A 13,452-nucleotide genomic window follows, 5' to 3' on the forward strand; every position below is an offset into this window, starting at 1 on the left:
AAAAAAAAAAAAGGCGAAGAAATAGACTGAAGAGCCCTCCCTAGTGGCGCAGCAGGTTAAAGCACAACACTAAGAATCTGGCCGCAGCCACTATTGGAAGAGTTCGAACCCCGACCTGGCAGGTGACTCACTTGGTGTGGACGACCTCTACCTCTCCCACCTGTTCTGTTCCCCACTCTGTCTCTGGTGATCCTCTCACCCCCCCACCCCCACCCCCACACCTCTGACTAGTACCCCAGGTCCTGTGTGAATAAATAAATGAATCTTAATAAAAAGAAATGGACCGAAAGTGCAGTTTCACTTTTTGAGACACCGGTTTGGTCCTAAGTTTCTATGGTTTCCACAAATCCGATCCTTAAATCCCTTCACACATCTCATTCAGAGGTCTGTAGTGACACTTCCCCCCACCCCCCCACCCCCAATTTAGAAATCTCCTGAAGGCACTTTCAATTCCACCATGTTTGTGAACCACACCATCTATAATTACGTTAAAGGGTTTACACACGAGGAGAGGAAATGGTATCCCTAATATATCCATCAATACTAAAGTCACCGCCAGAATAGAAAGTAGACAATTTTGCATTCACAAGTAGTGGGGGGGGGGGGCGGGAGAGGGGAGGGAGGAGGAGACAAAGAAAAGTGTCTTCAGTGGCAGGAAGTGGGAGGAGACTTTTTTAACAGCAGTCGGGCTAGGGGCCATTTCAGAACTGCCAAGTTAATATCAAGCTCAACTTCTTGAGTATGGAGAATTCAAGAGGCAAAGAGGTAAATATCCGGGTACAATTTAATAGAATTAAATACAAATTTACCTGTTTGTTGTCAGTTTTGTGAGTTTTCTCATGTTTCTCTTCCTCGGCACTTGCGATCCTTACATCAAGGAGAAAAGAAAGTGCCTTAGAATTTCTTCCTTTAATGTTTGGTAAAGGTGATCTTGAAAATGAATGCAGATGGTTATTTGATGTGAAGAGTCAGTAAGAAATAAGGTTTCTTACGGTTTAAAAGAGGTGCTTTATCCTGCTTGCACCTCAAGTAGCAGGCACTGGAGGGAAATGTTTACAGAAGAAAAGGGGAGAGGAGGAAAGACTCTGGGAAAAGGGAATTGAGTTAATGTTGGGAAAGAAGGTCCTGAAACACAGGTGCTTGGTTTGGACCGTCTTTTCCCCAGGGTCCTTAGGACCAAAAATAATCAGTCAGACATATGCACAAGCACTTTAGACAGAATCTAAAGACGGAGAGGCATTTAGACTTGTTCGAGAACAACTGAACTACCATACCTAGAAAATGAATGCGTTACTTTCCTAGAATTGGTCATTTTTGCCCTGTAATTTTAAGACTTTGAAACCCTAAGTGAGGACTTTTCATAAGGGCTGTGCAAATATAAAATTCGACTGCTAATGTAAAACTGCTTTGGAAATGTAAAAATGTCATACAAGTGCTAATTTTTTTTTGAACCCCCACCTGGGGTTGAAGTTGAAAGGATTTATGTTTGGGAGCAAGCGTATTTGGATTGAAAACCGTCAACCTAATATGCTTACCTGTGTCCCTTAGTTATGTAACCTTTAGCCTCCACTTCTGCATCTTAAAAACAAAGATAAAAAAAGAAGTCACCATATTTATTGAGTCCAGGTTGAAAAGTAGGGACTCTACCTTTGTGAAATTTACGGTCAAACAGAGTAACAAGTATTGATCAAATCATATAAGCAAAGGTAAATTTGCAACTGGCAAAGAGTTAGTAATGATGCAATGTGTAGATTTAACTAGGTCTATTGGACTAGAAAGATTTTTCAGTTGAACTAGTACTTGAAAGGAAATTTTGAAAGAGGAATGAGAAGTAAGATTTAAATACCAATAGATATGGGTGGGTGTGGAGTATAGGGTGGAGCTAAGAGATAATCTTTCCAGCCAAAGTAGATAAGTTGAAAAGGAATTCGACCAGGTCTTGCGGCAATGGAGAGCAATTCAGAAAGCTGGTAGGTTGTATAAAGACATTTTCATGCTAAGAACAAGTCTTTGAATGGATGCTTAGCATCCCTTTACCAATAGCAAAAAATCCATTTACTTGGAAGAGGTAAAGAATGAAGGAATGGGAAAGTTTGGGGATTTAATAGGTGTTTTAAGTTTACCCCAAAGCAGTGTATTCTAGATTTTGGGTAAAATTTGGATTACATTTTTTTTCTCAATGCATTTAAATATTTATTTAGGAAATTCAGATCCTTAAACCAATTACCTCAAATGAATGATCCCTACCCCCACCAATTTTTCTGCTTTATCTTTGTATTTTGGTTTGGAGCCATATTTCCTGTCTTATACTTTCAAATTGACCTCATTGCTTCCCTCATAAATGAACCTTGGACTTAAGATGGTACCCAGAGGAGAATCCATACTGGTAGCATGGAGTCCAGTGACCATCTTGCTGCTTTGTATGTGAGTTTAAGATCTTATAGCCAGTGGTGTTTGTGGTGGGTGGGCATCATAGGAATGACTGACTGGTTCTTCTGTCTGCAGTGGAACTCCACAAGGAAGTTGGGGGAAGAAAATCTTTATTTCCAATGCAAAAACGTATCCATAGAGGAACACAGAACTTCTAGTGAAAGTACATCAACTACGAAAAAAATGATCTCAGCAAAGGGGACCAAACGAAAAAGAAGTGTGAAAGAGGACAAAGGTAACATCTACAAACCCTCAAATGTGCTTTCACTAGGGCCTAAGAAACCTGATGAATTTTTCTGATGGGTTTTGGAAGAAATTTCCCCCCTGTACTCTGTAGATACTACATTTCTTAGAAGTCTAGTCTAAACTTTATCTCCCTGAGGCTCTCCTTGAGTCACATCTGTTAAAACTTTTTCTGTCTCCAAACTCCCATAATATATTTGGTTCCGATAACTATTTTTGCCTTAACTAACAGTTTGGAGTTAAGGATCTCAGCATAAAGTAATTTGGTGACTGGCTGCTTGTAAAATTAAAATTCCATTCTTGAAAGTTCATTTCCTGTTTTATAACAGAAGGATAAAGCCAACCTTGGATGACAGGGAACAATTACAACGTCTATGGAGTCACTAGGTGAAAACATCTAGACTACAGCTCACTGGTATTGTGTGAACTGATAAGTCTGAGGAACTATTCATAGCATTGTTTTGTCTATTCTGGAGTATGGCCTGTCTTTCCTGTATATCTTTTGCTAAGATGGTGAGATGCAGTAGCTGGAGACCCCAATGTAACCTTGAGGGCTGAGTTGGCAGAATTATTAGTGTTAGTGGATGTGTGTAGCATTGTTGGTGGTTTGTTTTATAATGAAAGGGCAAGGCAACTTTTGAGCGTTTATAATCACAGATCTAAAACTAGCAACCCCTGGGCCCGACACGTTAAGGTGCAGCACTGCAAAACTGGCTGCAGCCTCCTCAGTGTGAGTCCTATCCCCTGCGAGGGAGGTGGCCCATATGGCACAGCAGATGTCTGTCTTACCTGCTGCTCCCCTCAGCAGTGTACTTCGTCAAAATCCACCTATTCTGCCCCCCACTCTATCTCTGGTAAATCCTTTAACCGCCCCTTCACCTCTGGCCTACACCCCGGTTCTGTATGCATACGTAAATATTTTTTAAAATAGCACCCCCTTAAAAGTACAATTTCTAGTGGAACCTGGAGCCTGTGAGTTAGACATCTACAAAGGAGCAAATGGTAGGGAGTTTTAGGAAGTAAAAACTGAGTTGCAGAAGTATCCAGCCCATTTATCAGGTTCTGTCCCTTGGAGGTAATGTGGCCCTTGGCAAATCACTTAGCTGAAAAAATGGGAATTGGCTATGAAAACTAAAAGTGATCGTACTTTGAACATTTTAAAAAGTAACACAAAAGTTAATCACTAATTTATTCCCCTTCTTCAGCTTCGTGCAAGCCAGAGAAAGCACAAGACAATGACGGAGTAAAGCCTGAACGGAAGAAGATACCAATTCCTCCACTGCCCTTGAAAATTCCACCCATCAACCTGCTGCACCGGGACATTGTGCGTGCCTGGGGCCGGGAACTAAAGCTGAGCACCAAAGGCCAGGTGAGCTTGGGTGAGAGACTAAGCAGCTGGGGTGAAGGGTGAGATCCTTACTATGACAACTAACTCATTTTTCTCTTGTCTTAGAAATTAGAAGTTTATAAGAGAATCTGTGAATATGCATATCCAAATCAAAAGGTGAGTAATTTATAGGAAATTTGGCAGAGTAGAAGATGTTGTTCTCAATCCAATTGCCTATTTTAGAGAAAAAAGTGTGTAAAGGAATTGTTTCAGCTTCTTCTTCCCTACACTATGCCTCATTCTGAGAAGGAACAAGATGCCCTTACTTTATAGCTATTGCAAAGAACAACAAATATTGGACTGTGCTTGTAATTATCACTTTAATCTTTTAAAACCAATTTGTAGGATATTCCCAACACTGCAAAGGAGGCCAGGATCCTGAAGAAATCAGAGCTAAGAGCATTGCTAGGCAGTGGGAAAATAACTCCAGAGAGTTCTGAGGAAACTAATACTCCTAAAGTAACTGCTTCTCCTGTGGATGTGGGGCCTGCCCCTGTCCTTGAAGCTTCTACTCTTGAAGCAGTTGACACCGTGCTTGTGACAACATCTGCCCAAGATGCTGTGTTTGCCTCATGGACCAGAATTACTGCCATGGCTGGACGGATGGAGGGAATACAAGAAGTACAGTCACCACCAGAGTTGAGTGGTAAGCCCCGTCAATAGTAAGAGCTAGTTCTGGTCCAGATCAGCACATAAAGTTAAATGTTAACCTGGGATCACTTTTAGGCTATATCAAAGTCATCAAGAGCTGGTGAGTCCTGGGGGCCCCATCCCGCTTCCTCTTAGTTTCTGATTAGGCCTGAGCTATAGGGCCTAGGTATTGTTTTTCTGGCAGCTTCCCAGGCCATGTTGATAATGTGGTCTGAAAACCACTGCTATTGTTTTGCCATCAGGCGGGGATAGCAATCTGCTTGGTATCATTTCTTTTCCTCTTTAAGGAATTAAAAGGCTGATTATGTAAGAATCAGCTGAGCTTGAGCCTGGATCTTCTAGCACCTATTAGTAAATGGAAAGTTGTTGAGGGTGAGTGAATTGGGTTTGTGGGTCATTTGATTGGTGATGGATGGAAACTGTGCTTTTGGTGGTGATCAGCATGTGTTATATACAGATGTCAAAGTATCGAGCTCTACACCTGAAACTTAGGCCACGTTAGAAATCAATGTTCCTTCAATTTAAAAAATTATTTAAGCCAGTTTTCAGTTTCCTTGTAAAACAGGCTAGTCATTATATCCACCTCAAATGTTTTAAGAATGACAGAAGATAAATTTCAGGATCATCATAAATTGATTAACACAATGCCTACTGAAAAGAGCTGACACTATTTGACAAAAGCCTTCCCAGACTAGTCCGGTTTAATGTTTCTATGGGATGAAACCAAAATATGGTTTTCCAGAATATGATCTTTAACATGAAAATTGGGCTAAAGACAAAGACATAGCAAACCCAGGAAAAGTTCTCTGATTGTGGCCACAGGCAGAATAGAAATTGTCCCTTTGCTGCAAACAGATTCTTAAGAGGCTAAGAGATCCATCAGATGAATCTGCAAACAAAACTTACTCCATTAGTTCCTTTCATATGTTTATCCATCCTTTGTTGCCCTTGGGACCTAAAACTGCTTTTCTTTGTCCTGATGTTACTCTACCAATTCATTGGCCGTTGTGGAAGATATTTTATAACTTAAATTTGTAACCCATCGCCTTGGACTAGTTTTCCTGACAGCTTCTCTGTGGTGAGTGCCACACAATTGAATGGACACTGGGTAGTCTGATTTTCTTTTTGTCACTGAGCCCCAGGTGAACACCTGGATGGAGATGGAGAGTTTTGCTCCTGTGCATTATCATTGACCTGCATGCAGCTATGCTGATACCAAACACTGGCCTCAGTTTCCCACAGCCAATAAAAGGGAACAATTTGAGGAGAAAGAAAGTAGTTTAATTTGTTGAGAAATGAGGAGGGCAGCAGATTCATTTCTAAAAAGACCACCATCCTCCTTTTTGGCAGGGTCCAGGGTTATTTATACAAAGAGGGGGAGGAAGGCGCAGATGAGCCAGTGGTTTGCAAAAGGGAGGGGTGGCGCTGTCCACACAGTGACTGGTGGGCTCAGCTTACTTTTTTTGAACAACTGCTGTTTAACTCCATCTCCCTTGGGATGCAAGAAGACAAGCCTGTCAAACAAGGGGAATATTGTAAGAAATAGGGGAAGACAAACTGATTGATTCTTATCTGAGAGAGCAGGCATTTGTAACTGTATCAGTGCCACTTTCAGCTCTATTTTCTGCCTCTACTTGAAGTTTTAACAGGAACAGATTTGTAGTGTTTATGAAGAGCCAGACGGGATAGGTGTAGTTAGGATTACAGAGTTTTTATACTGGAGCTGTCACTTGTGTGGGTGGGGGGGAGTAGAATCAAAGGTCAAGATGCAGTCTAAACAGTAGGATTTGGTTGCTCTGTTCATAATTAACTCTTTCTGTTCCCAGATGTTAGGTGGTGTGTTATTCATGGAAGATGTCTCTCTTCAGAGAGAGAAGGCTGGGTGCGCCTTCAGTTTCATGGGGGACAAGCATGGGTACCTGAGAAACAAGGGCAAGTATGTGCCTTGTTCCTGCTCCCCTCCTGCAATTTTCCGCCCTCACACCTGGAGGACAATATGTTGTGCCCCAAATGTGTCCAAAGGTAATTACCCAGGGTTTTCCACAAAGCAAAAGCAGCCATTGTTTTTTTTTGGGGGGGGGTTGGAGGAGAGAAGAGAAGATACATAATATGCTTAGCCTTGTACATCAAGTCCAAGTGTCAGTAAGAGTTTTAAGAAAATGACTACTGAGGTACTTGTACCTGAGTATTCTGAGAAAGGAACATTCCTAGAAGGAGTGTTATATGAGCCTCAAGCTTGTACCTTGGAGCCCCATCATTCTGAAGAAGCATGGTACAATTACTGTGTTTCTGGTGTGTGCACTATACAGAAATAATGGCTAGTGAAAGCGCCCTTTAAATAGCCTACAGTTTGAGGACAGATGCATCCTCAGCAGGTCAGTAAAACCACGTGATGTGACAGCTAGTATCATGGGAACTGTCTAACTGAAGAGAAGAATGAACTGGATGGAAAGGATGAGTAAGGACATTTTTCAGATAGGGATCAGTGCTAAGTCTGTGGAAGAACTTGGGACAAAGTAGAAACTGCAAGGGGGATAGTGTGACAGAATACAGTGGAAAATAGGCTTTGGTTTCCTCACTCACAATGGCCATAATAATGTCTATCTGAAGAGTCAGTGAAAATTAAATGAAGTAATGTGGGTGAACTGCTAGGCACACAGCAAATAGTTCTCTCAGCTACTGAGACTTAGTCTGCACACAGTCATGAAGATGGAAATGAGTTCAATTTTACATATTTCAAGCAATGTCATTTGCTTGGAGTCAAATTATAGTAAATTTTGATTATTGAAAATTTACTATACTAACTATACTATGCTATACTAACTAACAACCAACTTTAGAGGCACAGTTATGAAGAAAACTGAAGGAAGGTTACCCAAAAATGCTTTTTTTCTATGACTTAAATTCCAAACCAATCAACAAATTAATGAAATTTATTGATCTGGAGGAAGGTCAATTTGTTCTGATGAATTTATTCTCTGTATATACCCAACTAGCTGATTAAGGTTCTTGTTTCTAAGATTTATTTTATTTGTTCATATAAGAAATGACATGTAGGCCAGAGTGGGGAGCAGAACAGGCATATCTACTGAAATGCACTGCTGAGGGGAGCAGCAGGACTGGGCTCTCTGACCTGTGGGTCAGCTCCCTGGCTGGGGATCAAACTCATGCTGCAATGGCTGGCTATAGCTTGATAGAACTGAGACTTAACCCCTGTGCCACCATGGAGGCCTAGCTTCCTATTTCTAAATGAGGATGGGAAGTATTTTATTAATATAAAGCAACCAAACCTGGCAGATATGGTGATGGATGGTAAATGGGTATCACTTTTTTGAAGAAGCATGCTGCCAAGGAGCGTTCCTAGACTTAGCCCTGTTTCTATGGGAGACCATTTGAAGAAGTGACCTGGAATTTAAATAGCCTATAAAGCAAATTTTCCAAAAGGTCACTGTATTTAGGTTTGTAGAGTACCAACTGTGGTGACCTCTGTGTTTAAGGGAAAATGCACATATGCAAAATTTTGCAGACATTTCTAGGCTTTGGGGGAGAGACAAAGAGTGACATCCTGCATCTCATTATCTGGTGATAGGCCATTGAAGGATTTTAAGCAAGTGAATGGGTTGAGATTTCTATTGCCTAGGAGGGAAGTGTATAATAGCAATTCCAAAATCTTGTAGGAAAGTCAGTTTTCCCATGTTTAAAGGGGCTGGCCCCTTGGGGAACAACTAGAAGAGAAATCTGACATCTATATTATTTGGTGGTTATTCAGACACTTAAGAGATAAGAGGATTTGTGCCAGTTTAGGCTGGAGCTTCTAAGAGCAGCACAGTATTTTAGGGAAAAGTTAGAGGAAACAGAAAAGGAACAAGAAGAAAACAGGGACAAGAAAGTTAATGAGGGTATTTGCACTTAGGGTATTTTTAAGTAATCAAATGAAGTTGAAGAAAGAACAAATTATACATCTGTTGGGGTAGTATAAAAGTAAAATAGAAGAGTACAGATACTGGTGGTGTTGAGTAAAGGAAAAGGCATAGATTACAACTGAAGGTATTTTCTGCAGTAAAAAAAAAAACGGAAAGGTAGAGGAGGAGGGTGCTTACAGGGAATTTTCATTTCTTTTGTATTGCAGAAGGGAGGCCAAGTATGCTTCTGAGTTTAACTTAGGAATGGAGGATGCAAACACAATAGTGCCTTTGAATAGCAGGACAGGGAACCTCTCCTTACCCCAGCAAGTTCCTGGGCTTCCTTCTCAGTAGACCTGCTGGGGGCCCTCCTTTGGTAACCATGGTTATTGAGCATCAGAGATAGATCTTGCACAGAACCTGAAAGGGGGTGGAGCAGCAAGGCTTCCCTTCCTGCCACTCAGGAGCAGTAGCTTCTTAGGCGCTGACACCATGGCTGACTCCCACAGGCAGAAGTGAGTTTGTAGCACTCTAACCCTTTGGCTGTCATATTTACTGCTGCAGCTCTTTTTTCTTTTAAGACTTATTTTTATTCATTTATGCATAGAAGAGCTGAGGTGCAGAGGTGCAGGCCAGAGATGCAGGTTTGAGGGAGGAAGGATAAACCAGAGACAGCAGAGAACAGAACAGGTGGATTGACTGAAATACACTGTTGCAGGGGTCAGCAGGCATAACAGGAGAGGTCTCCTGCACCCTGTGGGTCAGATTTCTGGCCTCTGTGGCTAGCAATAGCTTGATGGTGCTGAGACTTTAACCCCTGTGCTGCATTTCTTTATCCCAGGCAAGTTGAATAAAGCTAGGGTCACTTTGGATAGCCTTTTAAAAGCTTTAGCTTGGCTGTTGGGTAGTGGTAAAAGATGTCCTTCCTGGAACAGGACAGAAATGTGAACACTACAGAGAGAAGACTGCCATTCCTTGATGACATGGTCACTTAGCCTACCTATGAGCCTAATGTTTTACTGGTTCAGCAGTAGGTTTCTGGGTTGTTTTCAAGGATGCAATTTTATCTCCTTTTGGTTTGTTTTTTAAAAATATTTCATTTGCTTTATAGGAATAGGATATTGATGAAAAGCCTCCAGTGAGATTATATTACCAGGAAAAAGTTACCCGCTGTGATTAATTTTAATGATAGACAACTACAATCAACTGACAGCCAACGCTGGTACCTCCATGCGTCCTATATTATGAATTAAATGATTTCAGAATTTTAAGTGTTTTCAGCTTAAAGTGAAACAAAATATTCTTATGTATATAAAACAAACTTTTTCAAAGTTTTTTTATGGGATGTTTGGGGTGTCTTTGGGATTAAAAAAAAGAGGCACTTTGCCTGTATTTCTATTTGCAACTTTTATGTATATGTAAATCTGGCTTAAAAAAAAGGTGTGTAGAGTTACTTCCAAATCATAAATGCATAAGATATTGCATTTTAAAATGTACATATAAAATATTCATTATCTATTATATTTTAGGAGATGATTGTTACTGTGTTCTTAGATTAAACCAAAAAGTATGACTTTCGCGTGATTCTTGTGATTTTTTTAAAGAAAAAACCACTTTGTGATAGTTTGTCCTCTATTGTTAAAACTTTACCCCTCCTTCCTGCTCATGGCAGATGAAATCTAATGTCACAATCTCCAAGTCTTCCCCTCAACATTCCTCTAACACTTTAACTACCTTACTCTCCCCAACTGTCCCATAACAGCTCCCTAAGCCCTATTATGAGGAAGAGGGAGCACTGTGTACTCCTGTGCCTTAGGGGAAGCTGTGGCAACAGGATGCTGGTAATGTATTTTGAGGGAGCTAAGAGAAGAAGTTTCATTCCAATTTCTCAGATTCCCCTGGCTCCATAGGGATATGGAAGACCCGAAGTAGTTGCTGCTGAGGCAAACTTGCATGTGAGCTCTTTGACAACAAAAGTGGAAGAAACTACTTGGCCAAGCATCCCTTAAGAAACAGATGTGGGGAACAAGGAGATGGGGAATGTTTTAAAAGACATAGCTGGAATTAACTGCCCTTCAAAAAGTGTTCTATGTAAGTTCCATATTTGGAAAGATGGAATTTAAAGGCAAAAGATGAAATTTGGTTTTATCCACCTAAACTAAATACTCAAATTTATGACCAGGAATAGTACTCATGGAAATAATGTGGGGTACAATATATCAACTCTTACTGAGGGGAGAGATCTAGTAGCAACCCACCAGGAAGCAATCACTTGTGATTATACCTACTATAGCTCAGTTATGCGATTTAGCTGTATGATAAGTGACCTTATTGTTTTGTGTGGTAGCTACTAAGCCGTATCCATATATAAGTATAGTTAAAGATAATGTATGTTTTGAACATAAAAGGTACAGATGTTAAGTGTCCTGACTTGAATGATAATTTATAATTGCTGTAGTTAAAAGGGTTTTGAAATAATTGGAGAAATTTTAACCTGGAGTTGATACTGGGTGATAACCATAGTAATATCGAATGTCTTGTGATTACTTGTACAGGGTTTCAAATCTACACATAATATGTGTTTGTATAATCTCCAATATTTATAATGGTCAAGTATGATACCTATGCATAGCATTGCATTAGCCATAAATTGGGTAATGAAATGACAACAGACAGGTGGTGGTAACTTATGTTTGAAATGTATAATTGTGTTTTTAATTTTTAATATTTTACATTAAAATAATTTCACATATTTTAAAAATCCCTTTTGAAATACTAATTAGTTCATGACATTCTCCTGTTCAAGGAATGTGTCCCATATCTTCGAGGTGACTTTTGCTGATGTGCCATTTTCAAATGTCACTGTCAAAAAGAAATACTGGGACCCTCTGAAATCTGTTTTTTAACCTCAGCTAGGACTGCGCATTCCCTTCACTGTGCTCAGATTTCTACTTCTCCTTAATACATATCTTCTCTAACATACCATTTGATATTTGTCTTCCCCTCATAACAAGCCAATTTCTGTCAGTTTTACACCCTTAGGAATCAAAATCTAGAACACAGCCTGACATAATGAATGTGGTGTTCGATGAATGATGAATGAAAAGGTTTGGAGTGAATTATAAAAGAAATGGACTCTTAAGTTACTGAGGGTCAATATTAAACATTCTGTGTCCACTCTGTCTAACGTATTGTTATATATCTATTTTACTCCATATTCTCTGGAAAAGTCATTTCTCATGACCCACCCCTTAGATAAGGTTTTGTGTATCTATACCACCCAGAATTTTGTTTCTATTCCTTCCATGTATTTCCTACTGTGCTCTAATATACTGTTACAGACTATCTCTAATAAATTCTGTTTTGCTTTATCTTGTTTTTACAAAGAACAGGGGTGTAGGCCAGAGGTACAGGTGCAGCAGATTCCCCCGAAGGAAAAAAAAAAAGTGGGAGCAAAACAAATGGATTTACTGCCAAGGGGAGTGACAGAAGCAGTCTGCTCTGTGGCAGGTGGGTTAGTGCCCTGGTTTGGTTTGATTCAATACCAGGCTACCCCAGAGAGCCTTCACAGTATGCTGAGACTTAACCCCCAGGCCACCAGGGAAGTCCCTCTAATAAATTCTTCTAAATTGCTTGGCAGAAATTGTTCTTTCCAGTGCTCCATTCTTCTATTTATTGTTGAAGTGAATTGTACAACTTCAGCATTTTGTTGCCTGCATAATAAGCAAAATTGAGAACTGGATCACTTGGCCCCTTATCCAATCTCCCTCAAAATGCTTGCAACTTTGAACAGCTGGGAGGCTCATAGAGCTGCATTTGGGCGCCAGGTCCCCAACAAGCCCTAGCTCAATCTTCTTGGCAGTGTAGCTTTTCTCCAGAATATTGGTTAGTGTGACCACCATAGCCACTTTGTGTCCTGTGAAATAATGCTTTCCCTGCCCAGGGAAATCATTACAGAGAATGCTTGCCTTCCCCTTCCTGTGTCATTTCTGACTTCTAACAAAGTGAGGATTTCTAGTAGACACTTTCCCTATACTTGTTAGAGTACTATCGGCACAGAAAATTCCACCTTCCTATTTTATACTGTAAAATCCAAAGATGGTAATAAAACAGTGTAATCACTCAATGTTTTAATTAGCAGAACATGAAGAATTAAAAAACCTCTGAAATCTTAATATTTTTTGAAGGCTAATAAAGGACAAAACTTGATGAGTAGGAGCAAGATCTGGTTACAAAAATGAAATAGATCCATTTGAGTTTTCTCATGTAGATCAGTTTTGACTTCACATTTTGTTACTAGCCACAAAATATCTGAGTTGGAATGATCTGGAGGAAGTAAATACTCCAGAATGTTTTATTTTTGTCATATGTAAGCATTACTACAGAAGGATTTCCCTAAGAAAATTTGAGCTGACAGCAAATTGAAAGGATTAGTAAATTGAAAAAAGGAGGAGTTTGCTGAGGAACTGTAAAGATCCTGATATGTGTAATAAATACCTAAAAGGTCAATTAGTTGGGAGTCAAATCAAGGGAACAAAGATAATATTGCTGGATATTAGAGAGGAATGGAGACCTAGAAAATACAAAGTCTTATCTTTTTCTTAGAAAAAGCAGACATGTCTTTTAGGAGTTCATGGGGCTAGACTGAAATAGCTGGTTTGCATTTTTGAAAAAGTTATTGGCCTCTAGATGGAGAAAACCTGAAGGTGGAGAGTGAGTGTTAGGGGAGACCAGTTAGGAATTTATTTCTAGTCAGCCAGAGATTTGGGCAGCACACTTTTGATGGTAAAGATGGAGAGCTGCTTGACAGGACTTAGCAGCAGATTGGATAAGGAGAGT

General features: G+C 40.0%; 1 protein-coding gene across 1 annotated transcript; it reads left to right on the forward strand.

Moving 5' to 3' along the window:
• The first annotated feature begins 2,605 nt into the window (after positions 1 to 2,605).
• On the forward strand, positions 2,606 to 9,783 carry DPPA4 (developmental pluripotency associated 4). The gene is made up of 6 exons (XM_004675466.2): positions 2,606 to 2,665; positions 3,879 to 4,042; positions 4,127 to 4,177; positions 4,406 to 4,706; positions 6,538 to 6,733; positions 9,725 to 9,783. Exons 1-6 carry the CDS (start codon positions 2,614 to 2,616, stop codon positions 9,753 to 9,755), a joined length of 795 nt encoding a protein of 264 aa, XP_004675523.2. The 5' UTR covers positions 2,606 to 2,613; the 3' UTR covers positions 9,756 to 9,783.
• Positions 9,784 to 13,452: the final 3,669 nt, after the last annotated feature.

The sequence above is a fragment of the Condylura cristata genome, unplaced genomic scaffold (genome assembly GCF_000260355.1).
Source record: "Condylura cristata isolate star-nosed mole 26May11 unplaced genomic scaffold, ConCri1.0 scaffold00003, whole genome shotgun sequence".
In the NCBI taxonomy this organism is placed as follows: domain Eukaryota; kingdom Metazoa; phylum Chordata; class Mammalia; order Eulipotyphla; family Talpidae; genus Condylura; species Condylura cristata.

Excerpts from the sequence above, each read along its gene's own strand:
- DPPA4 (XM_004675466.2), top strand. The coding sequence starts at position 2,614 with ATGATCTCAGCAAAGGGGACCAAACGAAAAAGAAGTGTGAAAGAGGAC. Across the intron at positions 4,043-4,126 it reads AGCTGAGCACCAAAGGCCAG|AAATTAGAAGTTTATAAGAG; the intron begins GTGAGCTTGGGT and ends CTCTTGTCTTAG. Across the intron at positions 4,707-6,537 it reads GTCACCACCAGAGTTGAGTG|ATGTTAGGTGGTGTGTTATT; the intron begins GTAAGCCCCGTC and ends TTCTGTTCCCAG.